Source organism: Eleutherodactylus coqui, chromosome 1 (assembly GCF_035609145.1).
Source record: "Eleutherodactylus coqui strain aEleCoq1 chromosome 1, aEleCoq1.hap1, whole genome shotgun sequence".
NCBI classification, from domain to species: domain Eukaryota; kingdom Metazoa; phylum Chordata; class Amphibia; order Anura; family Eleutherodactylidae; genus Eleutherodactylus; species Eleutherodactylus coqui.
Window position 1 is genome coordinate 39,192,717 of NC_089837.1, and position 26,871 is coordinate 39,219,587.

Consider the following 26,871-nt stretch of genomic DNA (forward strand, 5'->3'; position numbering starts at 1 on the left):
CGCCAACAAAACCACCCTTACCAAAGTGTCAAATTATCTCCTGACGGCAAAATCGAGGGGAGACTACTCCCTACTGATCCTTCTCAATCTCTCTGCAGCATTTGACAATGTTGACCATAAACTCCTCCTCAGTATGCTTTGCTCCATTTGACTAAAGGACACTGCTCTCTCCTGGTTCCTCTCCTACCTATCTGACTGCTCCTTCAGAGTCTTCTTTGCTGGCTCTACCTCCTTCTCCTCCCCTTGCTGTTGGAGTCCCCCAGGGCTCAGTCCTCGGCCCCCACCTCTTCTCCATCTACACAGCCCTATTGGACAAACTATCAGGAGATTTGGCTTTCAGTACCATCTCTATGCTGACAACACCCAATGATATACCTCCTCCCATGACATCACAGCAACATTCCTCCAGAACACCACCGTCAGTCCGCTTGTCTCCAACACTATGTCCTCTCTCTTCCTAAAATTGAACCTGTCAAAAACTAACTTACTCGCATTTCACCATCTGCTAACAGACCTCATCCTGACATCTCTATCTCAGTGTGTGGCACCACCATAGCTTCCAGAGGGCACACCCATTGTCTTGCAGTTCTATTCAACCCCAATCTCTTCTGTACCCCCTATATCCATTATCTCGCCCAAACATGTTACCTGCACCTCAAGAACATCAAAAGAATCCGCCCCTTTCTTACTGCGAACACGCTAAAAATGCTCACTCGATTATTGCAACTCGCTGCTGATCAGCCTCCTCTGCACCAGACTCTCCATCCTCTAATCCATCCTAAATGTGTCAGGCAGGCTCATCTTCCTGTCCAGTCGCTACTCGGATGCCTCTGCCCTGTGCCAGTCACTGCACTGGCTGCCCATCAACTATAGAATTCGATTCAAACTCACTACCTTCATCCATAAAACTCACCATAGCACCGCGCTGCCCTACATTGCATCCCTCATTTCAATCGACCACCCAATCTGCGCCCTCCGCTCCACTAATGAAATTAGATTAAGTGCCCCTTTAATTTGAACCTCTCATTCCCTCCTCCAAGACTTCTCCAGAGCAGCACCAGTCCTCTGGAACACGCTACCACAAACTATCTGAGCAATCCCCGACACTCTAAACTTTAGGCGTGCTCTAAAAATGCACCTCTTCAGGGAGGCATACCATATCGCCTAAATCAAACCCCTCTGTACTCTGCTTGATAACTTGATAACCCTGACCTCGCTGACTGCAACCCCTGCCAGCCACAATCAACTGCCCCCTGGAGTCATACCGATTCATCCACCACACGGCTTAAGTCTGACCATTGTCTGTGTATAACATCCCTCACTCTCCACCTTCCCGTACCATGCACATTTTCTGCCCCTTTACCTTCTGTATCACCCCACTATCTGTAGCATGTAAGCTCTTAGGAGCAGGACCCTCACCCCTATTGTTTCCATCAAATTGATTACTATATGTAACAGTGCTTTTTGTATCTTTGTTTCTTGTATCTGTTCTCGCCTGTTTAGTAAGCACTGCAGAATATGTTGGTGCTATATAAATAAAGATTATTATAAAGGATCCACCAACAATATCCATCTTGAAATGTGTATTGCTCTATAATAAAGCAGTATATATGAAAGGCCAAAACCTCCCTGTTGATCCAAACATCCTCTTTTTTGAACCAAATATGAGAAGGCCAGTCATGACTTCTGCTTGTTCCAAATGAATTTCCTAAAGGCCTGGGGTATCTGTTTGAAGAAGAGGCCGGAGTGTATAGAATATACGATAGTATGTATGTGGGAAGCAGATTTTTCCTGCCCATCCAGGACAGAAGCGATATATTCACCTGTAGAAGTTTAGTTTGAATCTTTTTAAGAAGGGGCAGATAGTTTGCTCTGTAAAGGAGGGCAGGGTTGGAGGAAATGACAGTACTTAATTATTTAATACTTGAGGATGGTCACCTAAAAGGAGAATTGTTTCTTCAGGTATGTTATGGTCTCAGCAGGAGCTGTGATGTTTAGGGCTTCTGATTTATCAAAATTAACTTTAAAGTTGGAGAACCTGACAAAAAGTTCACATATTTCGAGGATTGCTGTGAAGGCTTTTATTGGTTTGGTCATAAGGATGAGCAGATCATCATCAAAGGCAGCTGTGGTGTGGATATTTTTGCCTATTTTCAGTCTCTGTATATCTGTACTCTGTCTGATACTTTGCAGCAGTGTCTCCATCCCTAGGATAAATAGTATAGAGGAGAGTGGACATCTTTTAGTATAGGAAATTTAGGCAAGTAAGGAGCTAATTTCTTAGTCCTTTGTTTCTTTATTCTGTAGCCTAATGCTATTAGTTCACCTCTAATAAAGGCTTTCTGTGTCTCCCACAGTATTGGGGTCGAGACTTCAGGGCTATTATTAATGCTGAAAAATTCTGTAAGCTTCTCTGAGATTTGTGAACAATTTTCTATTAGGGAAATTTCTATTTGTGAAATGATTTTCTATTAGTGTACAATTTAAGCGCCACGTCCATTCTCGTACGGGGCACGTTCTTATAACTACTGTCATCGATATGGATGCATAAGCTGAGACGGTGATTGAACCGGTGTCTGCTGTAGCAACGTTTCTTATGGGTTTCCCTGATATTAGTAAGTAGCATAGTAACATAGTATGTTAGGCTAAATGAAAACAATGTCCATCTAGTTCTGCCCCCCTCCCCCTTGTTGCTCCAGAGGAAGGCAAAAAAAACCCAATGAGGCAGAAGCCAATTAGCCCATTTGGGGGGAAAATCCCTTCCCAACTCCATAATGGCAGTCAGAATAATCCCTGGATCAACACTTGTTAGTTCCTACCAAGACACGGATCAACAACCCCCTGGTCACCTCATGTCTATATCCTGTAATATCTTAGCGCTGTAGAAAGACGTCTAGTCCCCTCTTAAACTCCTCTATGGATTTTGCCATCACCACACCCTCAGGCAGAGAGTAATCAATCCTATGCAAGATGGAATGGATGTGTGAAAAGCAGGTGTAGTCTTTCACCTCTGGATTTAAGATCCTCCAGGCATCATGAAGGTTTAACTCAGGGAGGGGGCTTTTAAGTCTTCTCATTTGTTTTGGGATGGAGGAATTGCTAGAGGTAGTATAGCTTGAGGGGTCAAGCGCCAAATTGAGGTAATCCCCAACAACCACCAAACCCTCTACAAAACCTGAAAATTTAGTGAGAGCGCACAGTAACCAGGGTACTTGTTTTGGGTTTTAAGCATAGAGTTTGGCAAAGGTAACTTTATTGTTAGCCATCACTCCTTTTAAGAAGATATATCTCCCATAAGGATCTGTTTCTACAAGTGTGGGGGTGAATGGAATGTTTTTCTCAATTGCTACTGAGACACCTCTAGAGGTGGAGGAGTACGTACTATGGAACCACTGATTATGGCAGAATGTAGGGAGTTTGGGTGTATGGTTATGATGGAAATGTCTCTGAAGGAACACCACCTCCCCTCTAAACCTCCTCAGAAGTGAGAAGAACTGGCTCCTTTTTGAGGAGTTATTTATCCTTCTGATGTTAAAGGAAGTTAATTTTGATGTCAGCCATGGTGTGAGGGGTTTTGATTTGTTTTTTTACAGTGATTTGCATAGGTGTCAACTCCAATCTTAAGTAGTCCCTCTCACTTTGTAAAAGTCTTGTAAATTAAATGCCACTATTTGTAGCAAGGTAAAAATATTGGAGTATACCTGTAAGGAGGACAGGTTGACCTGGGACAGGCCCAATCCCCAAGCGGGACCTGAACTGAGTGACCCCCTTAGAGCTCTCTTCCCCTCCTGCATATATGAGAGGTGCTTGGATACATAAGGATTGATTAGTTCTCCCCAAATATTGTAGATTTCAGGTGCATTGGTTGAGATAAACCACATAGTTCGATCCATGATTTAGGATTTGATAGTAAATGATTCATGGGTGACCAAAGATTTGAAGGTTTTAACAACATGCCCAATACTGAGACCGCATAAACACTGAGCCTTACCCCTTCTAAAAGACCCAAGGATGGAAGGAACCACATTCAAAAATTAATTATTGACCCTATGTAAACGATGAGGAGCTTAAAGGTTATGAAGTGTTGTAGATCTTCTACATGTAGTTTTCAGAATCGGAAGAATACGATCTTTAAGAAATGAATCATTCATTAAAGTATACCAATATTTAGTGTATATATCCCTAATCTTCTTCTGACTAGAATAAAGAATGGTAAAAAAAAAACATAATTACAAGAAGGACTAAGGCCTCATGTCCATGGGCAAAAGAAGAATTAAAATCCGCAGTGGATTTTAACTCTTCTGCCCACGGATCCGCATCCCATAGGGATGCATTGACCACCCGCGGGTAGATAAATACCCGCGGATGGTCAATAAAAGTGATTTTTTTAAAAAAAAATGGAGCATGAAAAAATCTGGACCATGCTCCATTTTCGTGCGGGTCTCCCACGGGGACGGCTCCCGCGGGCTTCTATGGAAGCCTATGGAAGCCGTCCGGATCCGCGGGAGACCAAAATCGGAATTTACTCACCTGCTCCGGATCTTCCCTTCGCCGCGGCTTCATCTTCTCTCCGTCGCGGCCAGATCTTTTTTCTTTGGGCCAGCGCATGCGCGGGGCACGTAACCGACATGCCCTGCGCATCCGCTGAGCTGAAGAAAAAAGATCCGGCCGCGACGGAGAGAAGATGAAGCCGCGGCGAAGGGAAGATCCGGAGCGGGCAAGAGGTAAGTTTATTCTTATTTTTATGCCTCATGTCCGCAGGGCAGGAGGGACCCGCTACGGATTCTCCATGGAAAATCCGTAGCGGGCCTGATTTTCCCTGTGGACATGAGGCCTAATGCTTTGTGATGTTTTATTCTGTAAACAATCACCTTGTGAAAGAGCCTTTACTCTAAGGAAGGCCATTAGAACCAAACCAGCTGGATATTTCTTCTCCTTATACATTTTACATAGTACTTTTGCCGAATGATAAAAAAAACTTTGTCCTCAGAACGTTTGCATTTAAACTGGTCAAATGTTATATTCTTCAGCCATGGTAAATCAGCAAGTGGATGTTAACAGTTATCTTGATTTTAAAAGCGCTCATTAAAGAATATTCTAGTTTTGAGAACTTTTGATTCATCAAAAAAAAATAAAAATGTGAAAATCAAGATACTTAATATGGGATGTAGAAAAATGCTAAGAAAGTCAAACTAAAATCATTAAATATTAGAGATGAGCGAACGTACTCGGATAAGCACTACTCGTCCGAGTAATGTGCCTTATCCGAGTACCGCTGTACTCGTCTTGAAAGATTCGGGACGCGCTGCGGAGCGGGGAGCTGCAGGGGAGAGCGGGGAGGAACGGAGGGGAGATCTTTCTCTCCTTCTCTCCCGCCCGCTCTGCCCCGCTCCCCGCTGCGACTCACCTGTCAGCAGCGGCGCTCCCCGAATCTTTCAAGACGAGCACAGTGATACTCGGATAAAGCACATTACTCGGACGAGTAGTGCTTATCCGAGTACGTTCGCTCATCTCTAGTAAATATTCAATCAACTGACAATTTCCACAGCCTGGGCTTTATTGTTATGATTACTGGATCCATTTTAAATGTACTCTTTACAATTAAGTGTTCTTCATGCATGATCTGTGAGGTGGGCTGCCTGATTTCATCAGACGCTCCTGACATTCCCGCGCTTCTCTTTCTAAATGTCCTGTTATTTGTATGTCATTCAGTCTGATGTAAGTATCCCCCAATAAACATTCTTTAGATGCTTCAAGTAGATGTCTTTAGTAAGCACCACTATGCCGTATTAAATGGGCTTATTACCTGTATGTTAGGTTTTTTTTCATGTGTTAATTAACTGGATTTTCGCAGCTTCAGCTTTGGTATATGTTACTGGTTGATAACCGACACGTCACTAATTGTTTCTGTGGCACCATAATTAATTATTTTCATAAAACGTTTGGCATATTGCAGTTGTGGGACCTATGACTAGGAATCATATCAACTCGAAACACAAAAGCTTGTTCTACCATTTTGATCCTTTTAAAATAACGGCTCCTTCTCTTTTATTCCTTATATCCACAATACTTTTTCATATGGATCCCATTCACAGTTGATCTCAGGAAACTAGAATTTTGAATATTAGATGCAGGCTAATTCCACACCAAAAATAAACTCTTTTACTGACTGTTACTGACAAGGTCTGTGAATAAATGATTTATTAAAATGCTTTCTTCACATCTCCCAGATTCCAAGCAAAAATAGGAGTCCTTCTCTAAGTGAATTCTCTGATGATTTTTCGAAATCTTTTTCTTAGTAAAACATTTTTCACATCTAAAACATCAAATCAACTTCTCCTCTGAGTGACATATTTGATGTTTAACAAGATCTGATTTCACCATAAACCATTTCCCACATTCTGAACATGAAAATGGTTTCTCTCCTGAGTGACGACGTCTCTGATGATCCATACGTTTGCCATTAGTAGTAAAACATTTCCCACATTCTGTGCATGAAAACGGCTTCTCTCCTGTGTGAATTCTCTGATGTTTAGCAAGATCTGATTTCGACATAAAACATTTCTCACATTCTGAACAAGAAAATGGTTTCTCTCCTGTGTGGATTCTTTTGTGGTTAACAAGAGATGATTTTACAGTAAAACATTTCCCACATTCTGGACATGGAAATGGCTTCTTTCCTGCGTGAGTTCTCAAATGTCGAGCAAGATCTGTTCTTTGGGAAAAACATCTCCCACATTCTGAACATGAATATGGTTTCTCTCCTGTGTGAATTCTGATATGACTAGCAAGATTTGATTTACCTGTAAAACATTTACCACATTCTGAACAGGAGTATGGCTTCTCTCCTGTATGAATTCTTTTGTGTTTACCAAGAGATGATTTTGCTATAAAACATTTCCCACATTCTGAACATGAGAACGGCTTCTCTCCTGAGTGACGTCTCTGATGATTTCTACATTTGTCATTAGTAGTAAAACGTTTCCCACATTCTGGACATGGAAATGGCTTCTCTCCTGTGTGAACTCTCTGATGTTTTACAATTTGAGATTTATATGTAAAACCTCTCCCACATTCTAAGCAGGAGTATGGTTTATTCCCTGTGTGAATTCTCACATGTCTAACAAGATTGAATTTATTTTTAAAACATTTCCCACATTCCGGACATGGAAACTGCTTCTCTGCTGTGTGACTTCTCATATGTTGAGCAAGATCTGATCTATCGGAAAAACCTTTCCCACATTCTGAACACGAATATGGTTTCTCTCCTGTGTGCATTATTCTTTGTATAAAAAGTCCCGAGTTGTTTTCAACCTGTTTTCCACATTCTCCAAACATTTTCTCACCTGTACTTGTAGAAACATTCTGTGATTGATCAAGTGAAAGTTCGACGTGATTAGTGCAATCATATAATAGATCTGTACTCTCAAATTTTGGATGTACAATATTGTTAATGAGGTTTTCTCCTGACAAGTGCGGCACAATGTCTTCATCTTCTACCATATAATTTAGCGAGGACATGAAGTTTCCATTAGAATTCTCACTGGGATCATATGACAGATCTGTATGTACATTAAGGGTAATTAGATTTGCTTCTGATGAGCGCTGCACGATCTCTTTATCTTCTACTTTATAATTTGGCGATGACATGACCTTTCCATCAGCGATCTCACTGGAATTTTCTGTTAGGATAAAAATTACAAAATCAAATTTTAATCCTACAAAAGTAGACAAATTTATAACATTCATATCAGGCTAGAAAAACGGGCAGTTTTTGATGTGGTATTTTTTAAGCTAAAGCTTAATCCATCTGGATGGAGACTTAAGCCCTTCCTGTGTATTTCCATTACTTTTAAATCTACTTCTGGCTTTCATTCAAAACAAAAACTCCATGTGTGACTCCAGCCTTATTAAACTTTGTCCAATAATTTAAAATGTATCAACGGCCAAGACCCCGATGCTCGTCCACATTCTGGGAGATGTTCAATAACGTAAACCTAATTCAAAAATCTGAAAATCACAATCTTGTCTGGCAATCAAACCCGTTCCCTGCCAACATGTTTAGCCCTTTAATACCAATTTTACATCACTTTAATATTATTTAATGAAATACTGTTTTAGACAACTGATCATGGCCACAGTCCAACCGTGGGCTGCATTCCCACGAACGTATATCAGCTCGGTTTTCACGCCGAGCCAATATACGTCGTCCTCATGTGCAGGGGGAGAGGATGGAAGAGCCAGGAGCAGGAACTGAGCTCCCGCCCCCTCTCTGCCCCTCTGCACTATTTGCAATGAAAGGAGGTGGGACAGGGCGGTGCTAATTTGCGAAACTTAGCCATGCCCCCATCCAGCCTCCTATCATTGCAAATAGTGCAGAGGGGCGGAGAGGAGGCAGAGAGGGGGCGGGAGCTCAGTTCCTGCTCCTGGCTCTTCCATCTCCCCCCCCCCCCCCTGCAGATGAGGACGACGTTCGTGGAAATGCAGCCTAAAGGGGGTTGTTCAGCTGTAAACTATTTCATTCTGGGCTGACACAACATTTCTTGGAAAAAAAGCTGCTGGTTTTCATGCAGTTTGTGATTTAAAGTCAAAAGTGGCTTCTCCTGGCTGCGTCCACTGCTGACTTTGCTCCTAAAAATGAAGAACAATCTGACACAAAACTGCATCAAAAGCTGCAGTTTGTTTTTTCCTAAAAACACCCTAATGTCTACATCTCAGACTGAATTCATGACCATGTCAACGAGGCCCACACAGTCTCATGTTCTCGGTTTTATGAAGCATCTTTGTGATGTAGGGCATAAACAGAGGGAAGTTATCAGAACCTGTAATAAAGGTTTCCAGCACCCCACTGAATCCATCCCACTTAGTATTTAGGCTCTTTTAATGGTAAAGAGCGTCCTATCAAGTTCTAAAAAGGGGACCTAATGAAGTGGCCTCTGAATTCAGCTGTTACTTAGGCTGTCACCATCTTCTTCACCCGTCTCTGCGGGCAGCACAAGATAGTGACAGTCACACTGCTTACAGCCATATGTCTGCTGGGTGCGTCTGTGCAGCAGTTTTTGAAAAATGTGCCTTTTATCAGGAGCAGCAAATACATAGAGGACTACCTAAAGTAGTCCTGGATATTCATTAGCTGCAGGCTAGCTACAACCACCCCACCCTCCAGCTACTGACTGACTGACATCTATAACTGTGCATATAAAGCGAGCTGCCAATCATTGGCCGGAGGGCTTGGGAGTGGGTGTGGCCAGGCTGCAGCTCATGAACATTCAGGACTACTTCTATGTCCAGCTGTTACTAATAATTTTCAAGTCTCTCCAAAACGACTGCACAGATCCACACAGCAGACATATCACTGTAATCCGTGTAACTGTCACTACCCTATAGTGCTCTCAGTGAGAACTGCAAAAAGATGGTGGCAGTCTTTATAAATGTGAAATAAATACTTCCTAAGGCCGGCTGCACATGACCGGGTCGGGTTCCACATGCAGGAGGCTGCAGCACAAAACCAAACTTGTGCCCAGCCAACATTAGCACGTACCTGCCATTCTTCTTTTTCTGTACCGCGGATGGTCCACACCGCGAGCCGTCAGACATGCGCACTAGTTTTTTATTTTTTAATCCCTGCTGATGGCTTCCATTGACTTCAATGGAAGCCATCTGTGAATACTATGCACTGCAATAGAGCATGCTGTGATTACTTCTCTGTGAGCGAAAAATCGCAATTGATTTCCACTCATGTGCAGGAAAAACTGCTTTTCCATACCATGCTATGGGTGGTATTTGCTTCGGAATACGGATATGGACGCCTGATCCGAATTCCGCAATGTAAATCCGTCCGTGTGCAGCCGGCCTAAGAATCATGGATCTGGAATTTTTTTTTTTAATTTTAGGGTAAACCCGAAAAAACCCTCATTTATCCCCATAGTGTCCAAACCGGTTTGCGCCTTGGTGACACTTCAACAGAGAATAATTCTCTCTTTGCACAAAACAAGTACTTGGGACTGTTTACATGAAATCCTATGATTTGCATTGGCAGTAAAAGTAGACTAACACGATTTGTGTAATTAGAAAAGAAAACGGCGAGATTAAGGAAAGTGTGAGGGAAAAAAGAAAACATAAAAGGTATAAAGTAAAGCCCGGTGATGGACCTCTAGCTCTATGCAGATCATGGGTTAGCAAATTATTAATGCTTTTAGTATAGCTCTGAAAAACAGGCACAACGTGGGTCGGGCGGCATAAGCCAGGGGACCGGTTCCCTGTTAGATCCCATAACGATCACCATAAGGAAAAACAAAAAGTATGGCCAGTAAGTAAGGAGTTGAAAAAGGAATTAGTGCTTATATTTAACATGAGATCAGTGAAAAAACCCTAAATAAGGTCATGTTGGGTGACAAATCCTACACATACCACATACCCTTGAAATAATAATGCCAATAGTATATCTATATCTGGTTACCTTCTGATGTAAGAGGCTGGTGGTTCTCCATCATGATGTCCTTGTACAGATCCTTGTGTTCTTCTACATACTCCCACTCCTCCATGGAAAAATGGACAGTGACATCCTGACACCTTATAGGCACCTGACAATACAATGATACCGTCATTACCCAGACTCCTCTAGTGCTGTTACTGTATAATTACCCAGCATTCCCAGCAGTGTCACCTCTCCAGTCAGCAGCTCAGTGATCTTGTTGGTGAGTTCTAGGATCTTCTGCTCATGTATCAGTAAGTGAGGAGGAGCCTCTGTGATGGGGCTCTGGCTCCTGCTCCATCCTCCTGACTCATGGAGATGGCTGTTGGGAGTCTTACGGTCACCTGCTGTCTTCTTCACTATCGTGTAATCCTGAGCATGGAGAGAGACACTAAGAGCATTGAACCCAGTATTCCTCCCTCAGTAGAAAGAGGAAGATTGTGATTCCACTGTATAAAGCTCTAAGCAGATATCTGGCAGCCAAGCATGCATACTACCACCCCATTCTTTGCAATGTGTCCGCTGGAGATGGCCCAGTGCTTTGAACTCTGCCACCTCTGGAAGTGCCTCCTCAATGCAAGGAATGGTAAGTAGGCACACTGCTTGAGAGGGGGAGCATTATTAGAATGAGAGAAGCTGGAGTCTCATTGCTCATACAACATTACTATTAGGTCATTGGTTCCCACCATACAGAACTGACCATATTGTTGGCCAATCTTCACATTCTCTGCTGTTCAGTTCTTTAGTTCTCCCTCACTTGGAAGTTCTGGAAGCCGTTATACCGGACACTGGATTGTTCCTGTTACTTCCTAGAATGGATTTTCTCTTCCCTTAGTCTGACTTGTTACATAATACAATAAGTATCATAGAAATATAGAAAAGTTTACCTCCCCGGTCAGCAGGTAGATGATCTCTAAGGTGAAGCTTAATATTCTTTTGGTAACGTCATTTCTTTCTTTGTCCATCCTTGGTGGGTCATACAGAAGAAGGACTGCTTTGGATGAGAATATGAGAGAACTGGATAAACCGGAGGGTTCTGGTACTGTTGTCAGTACGCCGTTTACGCAATTCCCTTTCACTTCTATGAAAGTTAAAGAAACAGTGTACAATAGCCAGGTGAGCTAATTCCGTAATCTCAGGCAGTGGTGGTAAGTCAGAATGGGATTGAGGGGGATGGGCATTTTTCAAAATAAGTGCGGGTTGCAGACATGGGTCCAGTATTGATCAGACATTTATGACATATCCTGTGTGAATTAGGAATATTTCTTTAAGGAATACAAAAGACAAAAGAAAATAAGATAAACCATCCAAAGTGCAAATGAGCATCTTTTCAGAAAAAGCTACTTACTCAACCCCTAAAGCCCCATTTAGACAGGACAAATGTCGGGCAAACAATGCCGAACACTCGCCCCTGCACATGCTAGCTCCCATGCTGCTGCACAGGAGCTAGTATCGTTAGCTCTCAGCAGGGAGGCTGGAGATTTCTCTCCCCACGCTCCCCCGCCTCTCTTCATAGACTTAACACAGCACAAACGATGGATGATGAGCTCATCGTTCAGTCTAAATAGCTGCCGTTCAGTATTGAACAGCTGCTGTGTTAAAGGGGTTGTCCCGAGGCAGCAAGTGGGTCTATACACTTCTGCATGGCCATAATAATGCACTTTGTAATATACATTGTGCATTAATTATGAGCCATACAGAAGTTATAAAAAGTTTTATACTTACCTGCTCCGTTGCTGGCGTCCTCGTCTCCATGGTGCCGACTAATTTTCGCCCTCCGATGGCCAAATTAGCCGCGCTTGCGCAGTCCGGGTCTTCTCCTCTTCTCTATGGGGCTCCGTGTAGCTCCGTGTAGCTCCGCCCCGTCACGTGCCGATTCCAGCCAATCAGGAGGCTGGAATCGGCAATGGACCGCACAGAAGCCCTGCGGTCCATGAAGACAGAGGATCCCGGCGGCCATCTTCAGCAGGTGAGTATGAAGACGCCGGACCGCCGGGATTCAGGTAAGCGCTGTGCGGGTGGGTTTTTTAACCCCTGCATCGGGGTTGTCTCGCGCCGAACGGGGGGGGGGGTTTAAAAAAAAAAAAAACCCGTTTCGGCGCGGGACATCTCCTTTAAGTCTATGGAGAGAGGCAGATGAGTGCAAGGAGAGAAATCTCCTGCACTGCCCCACCCTCCTGCTGGCCACTCTGAGCGAGCTGGCTCTACTAGCTCTCGTGCAGGAGCATGGGAGAGAGGACTCACAAGGACAAGTGTCGGGGATTCGTCCCACCTAAATGTACCCCATTGTGTCTCCATACTTCGGTACCAGAAACTCCCACACCAGTCATGTGTCACTCATCATTCACATGACTACTGTAGACAATCACTACCCTTGGTGATCAAGTGCCGTTTATGCAAACATGAAAGCTAAGGACAGTGACTGGCCCAGTGAGGGGGTGCTCCGGGATGTTGACCGCTGCCGGTGGTGAGTATGTTTGAAGACGCTGGTCTGGGGACTCCCAGAGCACCGTGATCCACTCTCCTGCAGGAGGGGGAAGTATCTGTTGCTGCCACTGCCCTGTCCTTGCAGCATTGACACACTGCTCATTTTCAGCCACAGGTCCCGCAACTTTAGTTCGGGGATGTGGAGCTCGAGTAGGCCAGACTAGGCAGCGGCTCTCTCTCTCGCAATGTGGCATTGGCTCTGCTCCAAATTCTCCACAGATTCCCTGGAATGCGACCGGAGGGCACCGGGAGGTGCTTGGTATTCCTTTTTTTGCAGGATGGCTTGAATTCCTGCAGAAAAATAGCCTTTGATGGTGGAGCTCAGGGCTGTGCGCCCTCTCCTCCAGTTAGCCAAGCCACGCCCCCTAACTAACTTATTCAAACTTTTTATTTACTTTCAAATGGCCCTGGGGTTTAAAGCCCACAAAGCCAGGACGTAAAAAGGCAATGGGGCGGTCACTAAGGGGTTAATGAGATATATATTTTGTATTGTGTTAATTGATAGAAGTAAAGTATTATCACTTCTAGTCTCATCAGCGTTTTCAGGCCTCATACCCACGGGCGGGGCGGATTCTGTGCAGCCTTATTTACCTGGATGTCCCCGGCAGTGGCGTCCGCGCAGATCCCTCCATTTCCGGGTTCACTCTACTATGCATGATCCTCCCGGCTCGCCGTCACACGTCCGCATGGTCAGCCGCAGATCGGATATCTTCCATTGACTTCAATGGAAGCAGTCGGTGCGGGATCCCCACAAAAATGGAGCATGGACCAAAATATGCAGCAAAAGAAATCTGCATGCCTAAATTAATTTGCGGATGCCCGTGCTTCCTAGTGGGCAGCTTGATTTGCGGATCTCCCTCTCAGGACAGTTGTTCCTACTCTGCAGCGTTCTCTCCCACCGGCCAGGAACACTTCCACAGCTCTGTATATCACCGCCATCCATCCTCTGGCACCGTCATACATTGTGCTGTAGCCCCCCCCCCCCCCCCTCCACTGGAGGATAACCTCCCCCGCACCCCTGTAGGACCCCGTTTTCCCAAAAATAAGCCATAGCTGCATTACATTAAAAAAAAAGGAATACTCCCCTAGCAGGCTGGGTCCAGGTCCGTCCCGCTGCTCTCCAGAACTCCGCCGTGCCTCCTGCAGACCTCCACAGAAGATCAATTCCTGTTACGGGATTGATAAATCCCACCTCCAGGAAGTGATGGCCCTGATTGGTTCTCGAACGCTGCTCAGCCAATCAACGCAGCGCTCGATTAACCAATGCGATGGCTGTGGTATACCAATATTTGGGAAACCACGGTAATAACCACATGGACTGTGTCTGACCTCCCCACAAGACCCTCCGCCGCCTCTTACCTGCCGGCCGGAGTCACACGCAGAGCTCTGATATTACTATATATATCCTCTGGCTGATAACAGAGACAACAGCAGGGACCAAGACCTGCTACACTGCGATAGCTGAAGGACATGTGATGATGTCACTGTCATGTGATCAGTACATGAGGGGTGGAGCTCTGCAGTGAGAAGTAGTGGCAGAAGGACCTGCGATGATGTCACCGTCATGTGATCAGTATAAGGGGCGGAGCTCCTGTGTCGCACGTGGAGAGGGAGATTTATGAAAGCGGTGTAAATGCAAAATTTACTGTTTTTTACCCATGTAGCCAAAAAACGTAATTTTTCAAGATCACCGTGAGGAATGAGGGCTGCGCTGTGATTGGTTGCTGCGGACAACAAATTTTTTTTTAGACATTTTCCATACATTTCCCGCAGCATCTTTAACCCTTTGAGCCCTGCAATGTATTATATCCGCAAAGGCCTTGCTGAGACGTCCATCAGTGCTGCCGCCATCCTGTACTGTGTACACATACTTATAGCACTTTATGTCTCCCCCTTGTGGTGAACACTGGTACTGCTATACTATCTGGCACTTGTTCTTACTTTTTTACATTCATAACGGTTTTTATTAAGGTGACCAGAGTCAGAATGTGAGTAGCAGTTATCTACCGCCCCCACATCATTCCTGCCTGTTTCTGGATCACTTTACCACCTGACTCCCCCACTTTCTATCCTGCGAAATCCCAACCCTCAGCTTAGGCAACTTTAACATCTCCCCCAATGACCCAATCTGACTCTCCGCTTCGATCGCTTACCTTCTCCCTTGGTCTCTCACAACTCACAAGGATGGCAATACTCTTGATCCGGTCTTCCTCTGTCTCTGCTCTGCTTCCCACTTCACTAACTTCTCTCTTCCACTCTCAGACCATAACCTCCTATCTTTCTCGGTCAAGCTTCATAGCATCTCTCCAGACCCACCTACCTACCGTACTTACAGAAACCTTCAGGCTGTTCACACCCAAAACTTTGGTGAGTCCATATGGTCCTTTCTGTCCCCTATTCCTCTGCTCTCCTGCCCTAACCTGGCTGCCACACATTATAACACCACTCTCAAACATGCCCTGAATGAAGCGGCACCCCCGTGACCCGAGCCATCTGATGCAGACCTCGGCAACCCTGGCTCACACCTCAAATGCGCTTTATCCAGCAGTGCTCTACATGTGCTGAATGGCTGTGGAGAAAGTTGCAAAAGTCTGCAGACTTTCTCTACTTCAAATCCATGCTCAGAATCTACAACCTAGCCCTCCACCATGCCAAACAAGTCTATTTCCCCTTTCTTGTCTCCTCACAATCTCACAAACCTACACTCGACAGGAACCACCCTTAAAACGGTGTCAAACAACCGCCTGACTCCCAAATTGAGGGGTGACTACTCCCTAATGATCCTCCTCCTCCGAAGCATTTGACACTGTTGACCACAAACTCCTCCTCAGTATGCTTTGCTCCCTTGGACTAAAGGACACTGCTCCCTCCTGGTTCTCCTCCTACCTATCTGATCGCTCCTTCAGTGTCTCCTTTGCTAGCTCTACTTGCCCTCCTCTTCTCCTTGCCGTTGGGGTCCCCCAGAGCTTGGTCCTCAGCCCCCTCCTCTTCTCCATCTACATTGAACAAACTATCAGGAGATTTGTCTTTCAGTGCCAGCTCTATGCTGATGACACCCAGTTATACACCTTCTCCCATGACATCACAGCAAAATTCCTACAGAACGCCACCAACTGTCTGTCCGCTGTCTCTAACACTATGTTCTCTCTCTACCTAAAACTGAACCTCTCAAAAACTAACTTACTCATGTTTTCGCCCTCTACTAACCAACCTCATCCTGACATCTCCATCTCAGTGTGTGGCACCACCATAGCTCCCAGAAAGCACACCCACTGTCTTGGAGTTATATTCGACCCCAATCTCTCCTTTACCCCCTTTATCCAATCTCTCACCCAAACAGGTTACCTGCACCTCAAAAACATTGCAAGAATCTGCCCCTTTCTCACCGTGGACACACTAAAAATGCTCACTGTTGCCCTCATCCACTCTCGGCTCGATTATTGCAACTAGCTGCTGATCGGCCTCCCCTGCACCAGACTCTACCCCCTCCAATCCATCCTGAATGCGGCAGCCAGGCTCATCTTCCTGTCTAGCCGCTACTTGGATGCCTCTGCCCTGTGCCAGTCACTGCACTGGCTGCCCGTCAAATATAGAATTCGATTCAAACTCACTACCTGTCAGGACCGGCGGCTCGCGTGTCCTCACTGCCGATCCTGTCTCACAAGCGGCTGCCGTGCTTCATAGGGGAGCCCCAGTCCTGGTTGCCTCCCTGGCCGTTGCACTCCTCCTCGCCCCCAGGTTGTTAGGGATGCTACGGACACCGGCCGGCACCGCGTCCTGGGCGCCATGACAACCAGGCTCACATCCTGAGCCTCGCCTATCTTGCAGGGCTGGGGGCTGTTCCCCAGCTTCGCCTGTGTGATATTGTAGATCGGTTCTCCAAGATGGCACATTTTGTTTCTCTCAGCAAGTTACCAAATGCCAAACTCTTATCTGACAAAAGAGGTGGTGCAGTTGCATGGGGTTCCTGAGGTTGTGGTCTCAGATAGAGGTGTACAGTTTGTCGCTCGCTTCTGGTGAGCTTTCTGCAGGAAATTGAATATCGGTTTGTCCTTTTCGTCGGCTTTTCATCCAGAGTCGAACGGGCAAATAAAGGATGAATCAAGAATTAATTCAATACCTGCAATTGTTTCAGACAATCAACATCTGTGGGTTAACTTTCTACCTCTCGCCGAGTTTGCCATTAGCAATCATGTAAATTCGTCTTCTCAGGTCTCGCCGTTCTTTTGTAATTATGGTTGACATCCTCGATTTTCTTTTTCTGCGTCTTCAGTTTCTGACACGCCGTCTGCGGATTCTGCCATTGATGAACTGTACAGAGTTTGGGCCCAGGTTTGTAAAAACCTTCAAGGTTCCCAGGATAAACTTCTTGGTCAAACTAATAAAAAACGCACAATCTCTGCATCGTTCGTGGTTGGGGAGCAGGTGTTGTTGACCTCTGAAGATTTGAAACTTAACATGCTATGCTTTCATTGATCCTGCAGTCTGACGTAATGCCATTGCATTACATCATTCTGCTGTTGGGCTGGCAGTCTATCAAGCCACCCCATGGGGATGGCTTGATTGGCATTTTGCCAGGACAGCCCTGGGGCCTTTTTTATAAGGCGCCCGGCTGCCAAGACACCCGCACGGCTCCCTGTGATCTCATTGCGGAGGGTGCCATACGGAACCCCCGAACATTATTCAGGGGATTTAAATCTCACTGTGAGAACTGACAGTGGCATTTAAAGGGTTAACAGCTCCAATCAGCCGCCGGGTGTCAGCTGTAATAAACAGACGGCGCCTGCGATATATAAAGAGAGATCATCCCGCGATCTCTCTTCATACATAACCAGTTCCTGCTGCAGGGCATACATTTACGCTGCTGTGTCGGGGTAAGAAAGGAATCATTCATTAAAGTATACCAATATTTAGTTATAATATATCCCTAATCTTCTTCTGACTACAATAAAGAGTAGTAATAAAATCATAATTACAAGAAGGACTAATGCTTTGTGATGTTTTATTCTGTAATCAATCACCTTGTGAAAGGGCCTTTGCTCTAAGGAAGGCCCTTCAAACAAAACCGGGTGGATATTTCTTCTGCTTAAACCTCTTAAGGCCCATTTACACGGAGCGATGATTGCTTTAAAAAAAAAAAAGAATGCTAAAAAGGCGTTCATTTTAGCGATCATCGTTGTGTCTAAATGTGCGCCCATTGTGCACTTTTTGTGCACTGCTAGCTGATTGTTAAATTCAGTCCAACCTAAAAATCGTCAGTCAGCCTTATCAGCAGTTCTCCATGGGGAGTGCTGAGAGCATTGTTTTCCCATGGAGTACAAAGGATCTGAATGCAGATAAGAGCCCCCCACCCCTGCTAAGGCTTCATTTGCACACTTAATTGCACTTAAGTAGCTACTTAAAAGTTTATGCAAAATGATCGCTCAAAGCCGTCACTCAAACTGTCATTTGAGCGATCTTCGAGCGATCACCGCTCCGTGTAAATAGGCCTTTACATAGTACTTTGGCCTGCTGATAAAAAAACTTTGTCCTCAGAGCGATTATTGCATTTAAACTGACCAAATGTTATATTCTTCAGCCATGGTAAATCAGCAAGTGGATGTTAACACTTATCTTGATTTTAAAAGCGCTCATTAAAGAATGTTTTAGCTTGGAGAACTTTTGATTCATCAAAATAAAAATGCGAAAATCAAGATACTCAATAGAATGTAGAAAAATGCAAAGGAAAAGTCAAACCAAAATCATTAATATTCAACCAATTGACAATTTCCACAGCCTGGGCTTTATTGTTATCATTACTGGTTCCGTTTTAAATGTATTCTTTACAATTAAGTGTTCTTCATGCATGATCTGATTTCATCAGACGCTCCTGACATTCCCACGCTTCTCTTTCTAAATTTCCTGGTATTAGGATGTCATTCAGTCTGATGAAAGTATCCCTCAATAAACGTTCTTGCCTCTGACCAGTGTTTTCCTGGCAGCAGTGCCCGTGGTCCCCCTTCTTTCCAATGCTTCTCATATTTGAAGCCTAGGTCAAACTAGCAGACTCATCATACAAGGTTTCCAAGAGAAACCCCCATCATGCTTAAGTTGAAGTCTATGGTCAGGTGACCCCCACCGATCATCTGTTTGCCAGGCCACCATCGTGAATCAGGGAGCAGATAACTCCATATAAATAAATAAATCTTGGTATTTGTATAGCGCCAACTTATTCCGCAGCGCTTTCAGGTAATTATTACTTATTACCCCCCACCAAGCTGGGTTTTCATTTTACCGACCTCGGAAGAATGGAAGGCTGAGTCAACCTTGAGCCGGCTACCTGACTCACACGGGGATCGAACTTGCAACCTTCAGGTCGTAGGCGAGAGCTTACACTCTGCACCACACGAGGCTCTTCATATTATATATATATTGCAATGTGCAGGCAGGATTGGTGCTTATGGATAACGCTACCGGTTTCTCCTTTTTTATTATCGATGCTTTATACTTTTATTCTACTTATAATTGGCCAACGAAGGTTGCATGGTTTGTCTGTTCATGATATTAGGAGTATAAATGCTTCCATATTCCAATGTACACTGTATAAAATTAGTGTATTTTGGTGGCTGTACTAAGAGCTGGGATTCACGGAAAGCTTAAAAACTAGGGCTTAGAAAAACGCAACCGTTGGGTCATTTGATAGACAGGGATATTAATTAAGGGCTATTAGCATAATTAGGAATTTATCACTGGTGTTGTTTAACTACCGTATATACCGACGTATGAGACGACTTTTGAACCCCCAAAAATCTGCTCTGAAGTCGGGGGTCGTCTTATACGCCGGTAATACAAAAAAAAAGAAAGTGTCAAAAAAAAAAAATCATTACTCACCTCCCCCGGCGTTCTGCGGCGCTGCTGCAGGCTGTCGCTCCCTCCTGGTCCCCGGCAGAGCATTGCTTTCTGGACGCAGGGCTTGAAATCCCCGCCTCCAGAAAGCTAATACTGTGATTGGCTAACACACGCTGTCAGCCAATCACAGCCATTCAATGACATCATTGAATGACTGTGATTGGCTGAAGGCACGTGTGTTTTAGCCAATCACAGCCATTCAATGATGTCATTGAATGGCTGTGATTAGCTGACGGCCCTGCGTCCAGAAAGCAATGTTCTGCCAGGGACCAGGAGGGAGCGACAGCCTGCAGCAGCGCCGCAGAACGCCGGGGGAGGTGAGTACTGATTTTTTTTTTGCTCCACTGTATTCCCGGCGATATAAGGTGACAGTTGGGGGGGTCATCTTATACGCCCCGTCGCCTTATACGCCGGAATATACGGTATTTGATTGTGTTCAGAGTTAATAGGTGGTTTAATGAAAGATCCATGTAATGATGATGATTGAAAATGTTTTTTTTTTTTACGGTTATGTAAAAACTAAAATGCTTAATTAAAAACTGATTAAAGGGGTTGTCCCGCGAAAGCAAGTGGGGGTATACACTTCTGTATGGGCATATTAATGCACTTTGTAATGTACATTGTGCATTAATTATGAGCCATACAGAAGTTATTCACTTACCTGTTCCGTTGCTAGCGTCCTCGTCTCCATGGAGCCGTCTAATTTCAGCGTCTAATCGCCCGATTAGATGCGCTTGCGCAGTCCGATTTTCTCCCTTCTGAATGGGGCCGCTCGTGCCGGAGAGCTGCTCCTCGTAGCTCCGCCCCGTCACGTGTGCCGATTCCAGCCAATCAGGAGGCTGGAATCGGCAATGGAACGCACAGAGCCCACGGTGCACCATGGGAGAAGACCTGCGGTCCACCATGGGTGAAGATCCCGGCGGCCATCTTCGCAAGGTAAGTAAGAAGTCACCGGAGCGCGGGGATTTGGGTAAGTACTATCCGGTTTTTTTTTTAAACCCCTGCATTGGGTTTGTCTCGCGCCGAACGGGGGGGCTATTGAAAAAAAAACAAAAACCGTTTTGGCGCGGGACAACCCCTTTAAGCATAAAACGTGTGTGTAATGTCAATCTATCATGCTTATGATCATATTAGATCTATACTTGCAGCACATGTGACAGACACGTGACTCTTGTATACATCTCCTTACCATCATCATACAGGGTGTCCACTCACTAGAGGCCTGAAGAAATCAGCTCCAATACTAAAGCACACCTGAACTCAACACTTCATATTGCTGAATGTGTGACTACAGCACTCTTTTGCATGAGGTTCGTTTTAAATCCTAGGTTATGGCTTAACCAATTAAACATCAAAATGTGGCTGTTGGCATGGCCCGGTATGCTGAGCAAGACAACCAGGCTAGTCGCACAGACTAGCCCTTCCATCTCCTTTGCTGGTAACTGCTGCTGTATGGATGGCAGCATTCGGGTTAAGGAGTGCTAGACGAAGTTATTACGGGTTCCTGGTTCTCATTGAGTAAGGTATGTTTTGACCAAATATAGAGAATTATTTTCATTAGTCTTGTTATTATATCTTATTTTTCCGGGCCGCCAGTGCGCAGGACACCCTGTATATACTCACACGTGAGGTCTAATATGCAAATTGATGTATAATTTGTTTAGTCTCTGATTGGTTTGGAAAAAGTTGCATGACCCATTGATTCAAAAAAGTAGATGACTTTAGTAAGCACCACTATGCCCACATCAAATTGGTTCATTAACTGTATGGGTTTTTTTCACGTGTTAACTGGATTTTCGCAGCTTCAGCTTTGGTATATGTTACTGCTTGATAACTGACACGCCATTAATTGTTTCTGTGGCACCTTAATTTTTTTATTTGAACATTCAATTTTTATTGAAAAAGGTTTTTCAATGAAGTTACAGGAATAATAAACAAATATCAGAACTTTGTTAAATTAATCATCTCAGAATTTCTTATATAAACGTTATGTTGTGCAATGTAAGCATAATAGGTCAGAACATTGAAGAACTAAATGAGAGAAGAGAGCAATCAGAACAGATAGGATCTTGGCATGTAGCAGAAATTACTTCAGACCCAGACTTCCCAACTTTTCATGAATTTTCCCTGTTAGATGCGCAGAAGTACATGTATTCGAACCACCTATTATTGTTCAATGCCTTAATTATGTCTGTTATAAAATAAATAAATCTTGGTATTTGTATAGCGCCAACTTATTCCGCAGCGCTTTCAGGTAATTATTACTTATTACCCCCCCACCAAGCTGGGTTCTCATTTTACCGACCTCGGAAGGATGGAAGGCTGAGTCAACCTTGAGCCGGGCTACCTGAATCATTCAGGAATCGAACTTGCAACCTTCAGGTCGTAGGCGAGAGCTTACACTCTGCACTACCCGAGGCTCGTACAATAGGGATATGTACATTATGAGTCAGTTGATCAGAATCTAGGTTTAATAGGGCCATAGCTGGGTTCAGGGATATTTGTGTACCACAGCGAGCAGACAATAATTGGAAAGTCTGTGTCCACAAACCTGAAATATATGGACAATTCCACCACAGGTGTATTAGGGCTCCTTCTGGTGAGCTACATTCCCTAACAATTTTCAGAGTAGAGAGAGGAAATTTTGTTGAGTTTCTGGGAATTTAGGTACCATCAGTACAATATTTTGCGTAAGTTTTCTAAGTGGTTTGTACATCTGGATACTAATGAAAGGGAGGAGAAACTATTTAACCTTTGTTCATCAATTATTGGGATTTGGAGATCTGTGACCCACTTTATAGATGCTACCGGGTCTTGTGTGTAAGAGATTAAGATTTGGTAGCATACAGATATTCCTTTATCATAGAATCATAGAATGGTAGAGTTGGAAGGGACCTCCAAGGTCATCGGGTCCAACCCTCGCTCAGTGCAGGATTCACTAAATCATCCCAGACAGATGTTTGTCAAGCCTTTGTTTGAACATATCCATTATTTATTGGCTCCTTGAGTGGAATTTACCCAGGCCTCTAGTTTCGAGGAAATATTGATTCTAGTGGAAGGAGGGGGGAATTTTTATAGTAGATGACGAATTTAAAAGTATTTGTATAGATGTGTTCTAGGTATTTTGAAGGTGGATATAAGATCTGGAAAGGTAATGAAACTCTGATCTGTCCAAGGCTGTTTGACTTGAGAGATACCCCGTTCTTTCCAGTTTGAGAGATCTAGGTTTTCAATTGCAACAGATAAAATATCTATATTTGAGTTAAGCATGGGAAAAGCAATTAGTCCTTTTTTTGCAGTTAACATGTTCCAAACATTCATGATAGCTTGAAGTGTGGTAGAATTAAAGGGGTACTTACACTTGAAAAACTGGTGTGCTAGTAAATGGTTTGTAAGTGAAAATTTCCCAATTATAAAGCTTTCAAGCGGAACCCACAACATTGAGTGATCCTCAAGCCATAAAGACCTGAGTTGTTCTAAGATAGAAGCTCTATAATATTGAATGATTTACGGAGAGCCAAGTCCCCCTTTCCCTTGATATTGGAAGGGAATATCAGCTTTGGTTCTAGATGTTTTTAATCCTTCAAATAAAAGATTGCATAAGTGATTTTTTAAGAAAGGATATTGGTAAATGAACTGAGACATTAGGGAAAAAATAAAGAATTTTGGAAGAATCATCATTTTGATTGTAGCAATTCTGCCTAGCCAGGAAATGCCGTGGGTTCTTAGCTTACCTAGTTCTGCTTTAAATCGAGGTGATTAAAGTTTACTTCAAATAATTTTGATGTAGAGCAGTTAATTAACATACCCTACTTGGGTATCTCCTTAACTGGATTTTTGAAGCTTCAGCTTTCGTATATGTTACTGGTTGTTAACCAGCATGTCATTGTTCCTGTGAAACCATAATAATTTTTTTTTTTTTTTTTAAGTTTGGCATTTTGCAGTTGTAGGACATATGACTAGGAATTATATCATATTGAAACACGTAAGCTTCTTCTGATGTCTACTATTTTGATCTCCTTTGAAAATGCAGGCTCCTTTTCTTTTATTCCTTATATCCACAATACTTTTTCATATGGATCCCATTCACAGTTGGCCTCAGGTAACTATCATTTTACAGGTTAGGTTCAGGCTAATTCCACACCAAAAATAAACTTTTACCTACAAGGTCTGTGAATAAACTGATGTATTAGAACGTTTTCTTCACATCTCCCAGATTCCAAACAAGAATATGAGTTCTTCTCTATGTGAATTCTCTGCTGATTTTTAATATGTTTTTCCTCGTAAAACATTTTCAACATCTAAAACATCAAATCAACTTCTTCCCTGAGTGACATCTTTGATGTCTTACAAGATTTGATTTCTGCATAAAACCTTTCCCACATTCTGAACATGAGAATGGGTTCTCTCCTGTGTGAAGTCTCTGATGATCCCTACGTTTGCAATTAGTAGTGAAACATTTCCCACATTCTGAGCATGAAAACAGCTTCTCTCCTGTGTGAAGTTTCTTATGTCTAACAAGATTTGATTTTCTCATAAAACATTTCCCACATTCTGAACATGAAAACGGCTTTTCTCCTGTGTGAAGTGTCTCATGAATAACAAGCTCTGATTTTATCATAAAACATTTTCCACATTCTGAACAGGAATATGGCTTCTCTCCAGTGTGAATTTTCTGATGTTTTACAAGATCTGTTTTCAGTATGAAACATTTCTCACATTCTGAACATGAAAATGGCTTCTCTCCAGAGTGACGTCTCTGATGATCCTTACGTTTCCCATTAGTAGTGAAACATTTCCCACATTCTGAACATGAAAACGGCTTCACTCCTGTGTGAATTCTCTGATGTTTAATAAGATTTGATTTCATCATAAAACATTTCCCACATTCTGAACATGGAAATGGCTTCTCTCCTATGTGAATTCTGTGATGTTTAAGAAGATCTGATTTATCTTTAAAACCTTTTTCACATTCTAAACAGGAGTATGGCTTATCCCCTGTGTGAATTCTCACATGTCTAGAAAGATTGGATTTATCTGTAAAACCTTTTCCACATTCTGGACATAGAAAAGGCTTCTCTCCTGTGTGACTTCTCATATGTCGAGCAAGATCTGCTCTACCGACAAAAGATTTCCCACATTCCGAACATAAGTGTGGCTTCTCGCCTGTGTGAATTTTGTAATGTCTAATAAGAAGTGATTTATTTTTAAAACCTTTCCCACATTCTGAACAGGAATATGGCTTTTCTCCTGTGTGAGTTCTGTTATGTCTAATAAGATCGGATTTATTTGTAAAACATTTCCCACATTCTGAACAGGAGTATGGCTTCTCTCCTGTGTGAGCTCGTTCATGTCTAAGAAGACCTGCTTTATATGGAAAACATTTCCCACATTCTGAACATGAATGCAGCTTGTCTTCTGTGTGAATTATTTTACGTATATAAAGACCTGAGCTGTTCGTAAGTCGTTTTCCACATTCAACAAGCATTTTCTGACCCGTACTTGTGGTAAAATTCTGTGATTGGTTAGGAGAAGGTTCCTTGTGATTAGGGGGATCACATGATAGATCTGTACTTTTAAATCCTGGATATACAATAAGGATAATGGCATTTTCACCTTTAGAGTGATACATGGTATCTTCTGTTTTAGAATTGAGTGATGACTTGAAGTTTCCATCAGCGTTCTTATTGGGATTATATGCTAGATCTGTATGGAAGGTAATAAGCTTTTCTTCTGAAGAGTGCTGCCCAATATCTTTATCTTCTACTTTATAATTCAACGAAGATATAAAGTTTCCATCAAAGCTCTCACTGGGATTTTCTGTTAAGATTAAAATTTGATTTTGTAATTTTGTTCTTTGAACTGCAAATGTATATAAGTTACATCACTAAAATGAGCCAATGTTCGCTACACGAACATTTAATGTTTAGGAAAAATGTGTTGTTGTGTACCTCTATTTGAAGGTACTCTTGCTCTCTGCTTTTTTCTCTCTCTCTTGCCGCTTCATCCTCTCTGTCTATCCCACCACTTTCTCTCTTGCAGTTTTTCTCTCTCACCACTTCTCAGTCTGTGTGTGTCTCTCTCTCGCTGTGTCGCTACTTCTCCCTCCGCTTCGCTCTCCTCCTCACACTCTCCCGCCTCACTTCTCGCACTCTCTTAGCAACACTTCACTCTCTCCTCTTCACTGCTTGAGTCTCATGCTGCTTTGCAATACCTCACTCTTCCTACTGGCATGCGCCCATAGGCTTAAAATTGCAACCTTGAGCTGCCCTCAAAAGGTCAATCGATGTTTCAAACTCAAATTTTAGGATTTTGTGGCAGTGGTAAGGATGTCACTAATCTAATGACACCAAAATCATCCACCTAGGGTCAGGAAGAGGGGTCAAAGTGTGCTGCAAGAACAAGCCTGTAGACTTTTTTATATTAAAATTCCTATTCGGTTGGAAAAACAGACACAGCTTCTGATGTTTTTCAAGCTAAGGCCAGAAATGGATCCAGCAGGAAGAAGTATAAGTCCGTCCTCTATATTCCCATTCCATTTAAATGCACATCTAGCTTTCATTAAAAAAAGAACTGCATGTGTGATTCCAGCCTTGTATAACTTTGTCTTATTTAAAATATTTGAACATCAAAGACCACAATTCTGGTCCACTTTCAGTGAAGGCTTGATAAAGTTAAAAAATCTCAGGATTTCATGCAATTCTTTTTAACCAAAGTCACTTGGTTCAGAAAACTGTATGAAAACCTTCCACAAAACTGAATTAAAAGATAATACGGTTTTATTCGAAAATGCTTTGAAACCACCCTTAACATAAAAATGTACGCATTTCAAGCTAAGCTCATGGACATGTGTACCCAAATCTGATTTCAGAAGATACAGCACTCACTTCTGAAGTCTTCAGATATCAGCACACTCCTTTACCCGGTACTCGGTGGCCTCTAGTGAGCGCAGCTCTGCTGGTCAGGTGATGGCACTTCCGTATCACCTGACCAGTGGAATTGCAAAACAGTCAAAATGCATA

The 26,871-nt window shown here is 43.4% G+C and overlaps 2 protein-coding genes across 3 annotated transcripts in view; both read right to left on the reverse strand.

Moving 5' to 3' along the window:
* Window positions 1-26,871, reverse strand: part of LOC136612439 (zinc finger protein 721-like) — a 564,334-nt gene that overhangs the window by 30,128 nt on the left and 507,335 nt on the right. The gene's annotated exons all lie outside the window — the stretch shown is intronic.
* The window catches only part of LOC136607775 (zinc finger protein 665-like), a 39,707-nt gene continuing 18,406 nt past the window's right edge, over window positions 5,571-26,871 (reverse strand). Inside the window, exons 7-8 of one of the 2 annotated variants that reach the window (XM_066589062.1) lie at window positions 24,392-25,669; window positions 5,571-7,064 (exon numbers count right to left, since the gene is read on the reverse strand). In XM_066589062.1, the coding sequence (XP_066445159.1) occupies window positions 6,325-7,064; window positions 24,392-25,669 (2,018 nt within the window). In that variant the 3' untranslated portion in view covers window positions 5,571-6,324. Of the gene's footprint in view, window positions 7,065-21,776; window positions 25,670-26,871 lie in introns of those variants that run through there. The other variant, XM_066589061.1, reaches the window with a different exon arrangement.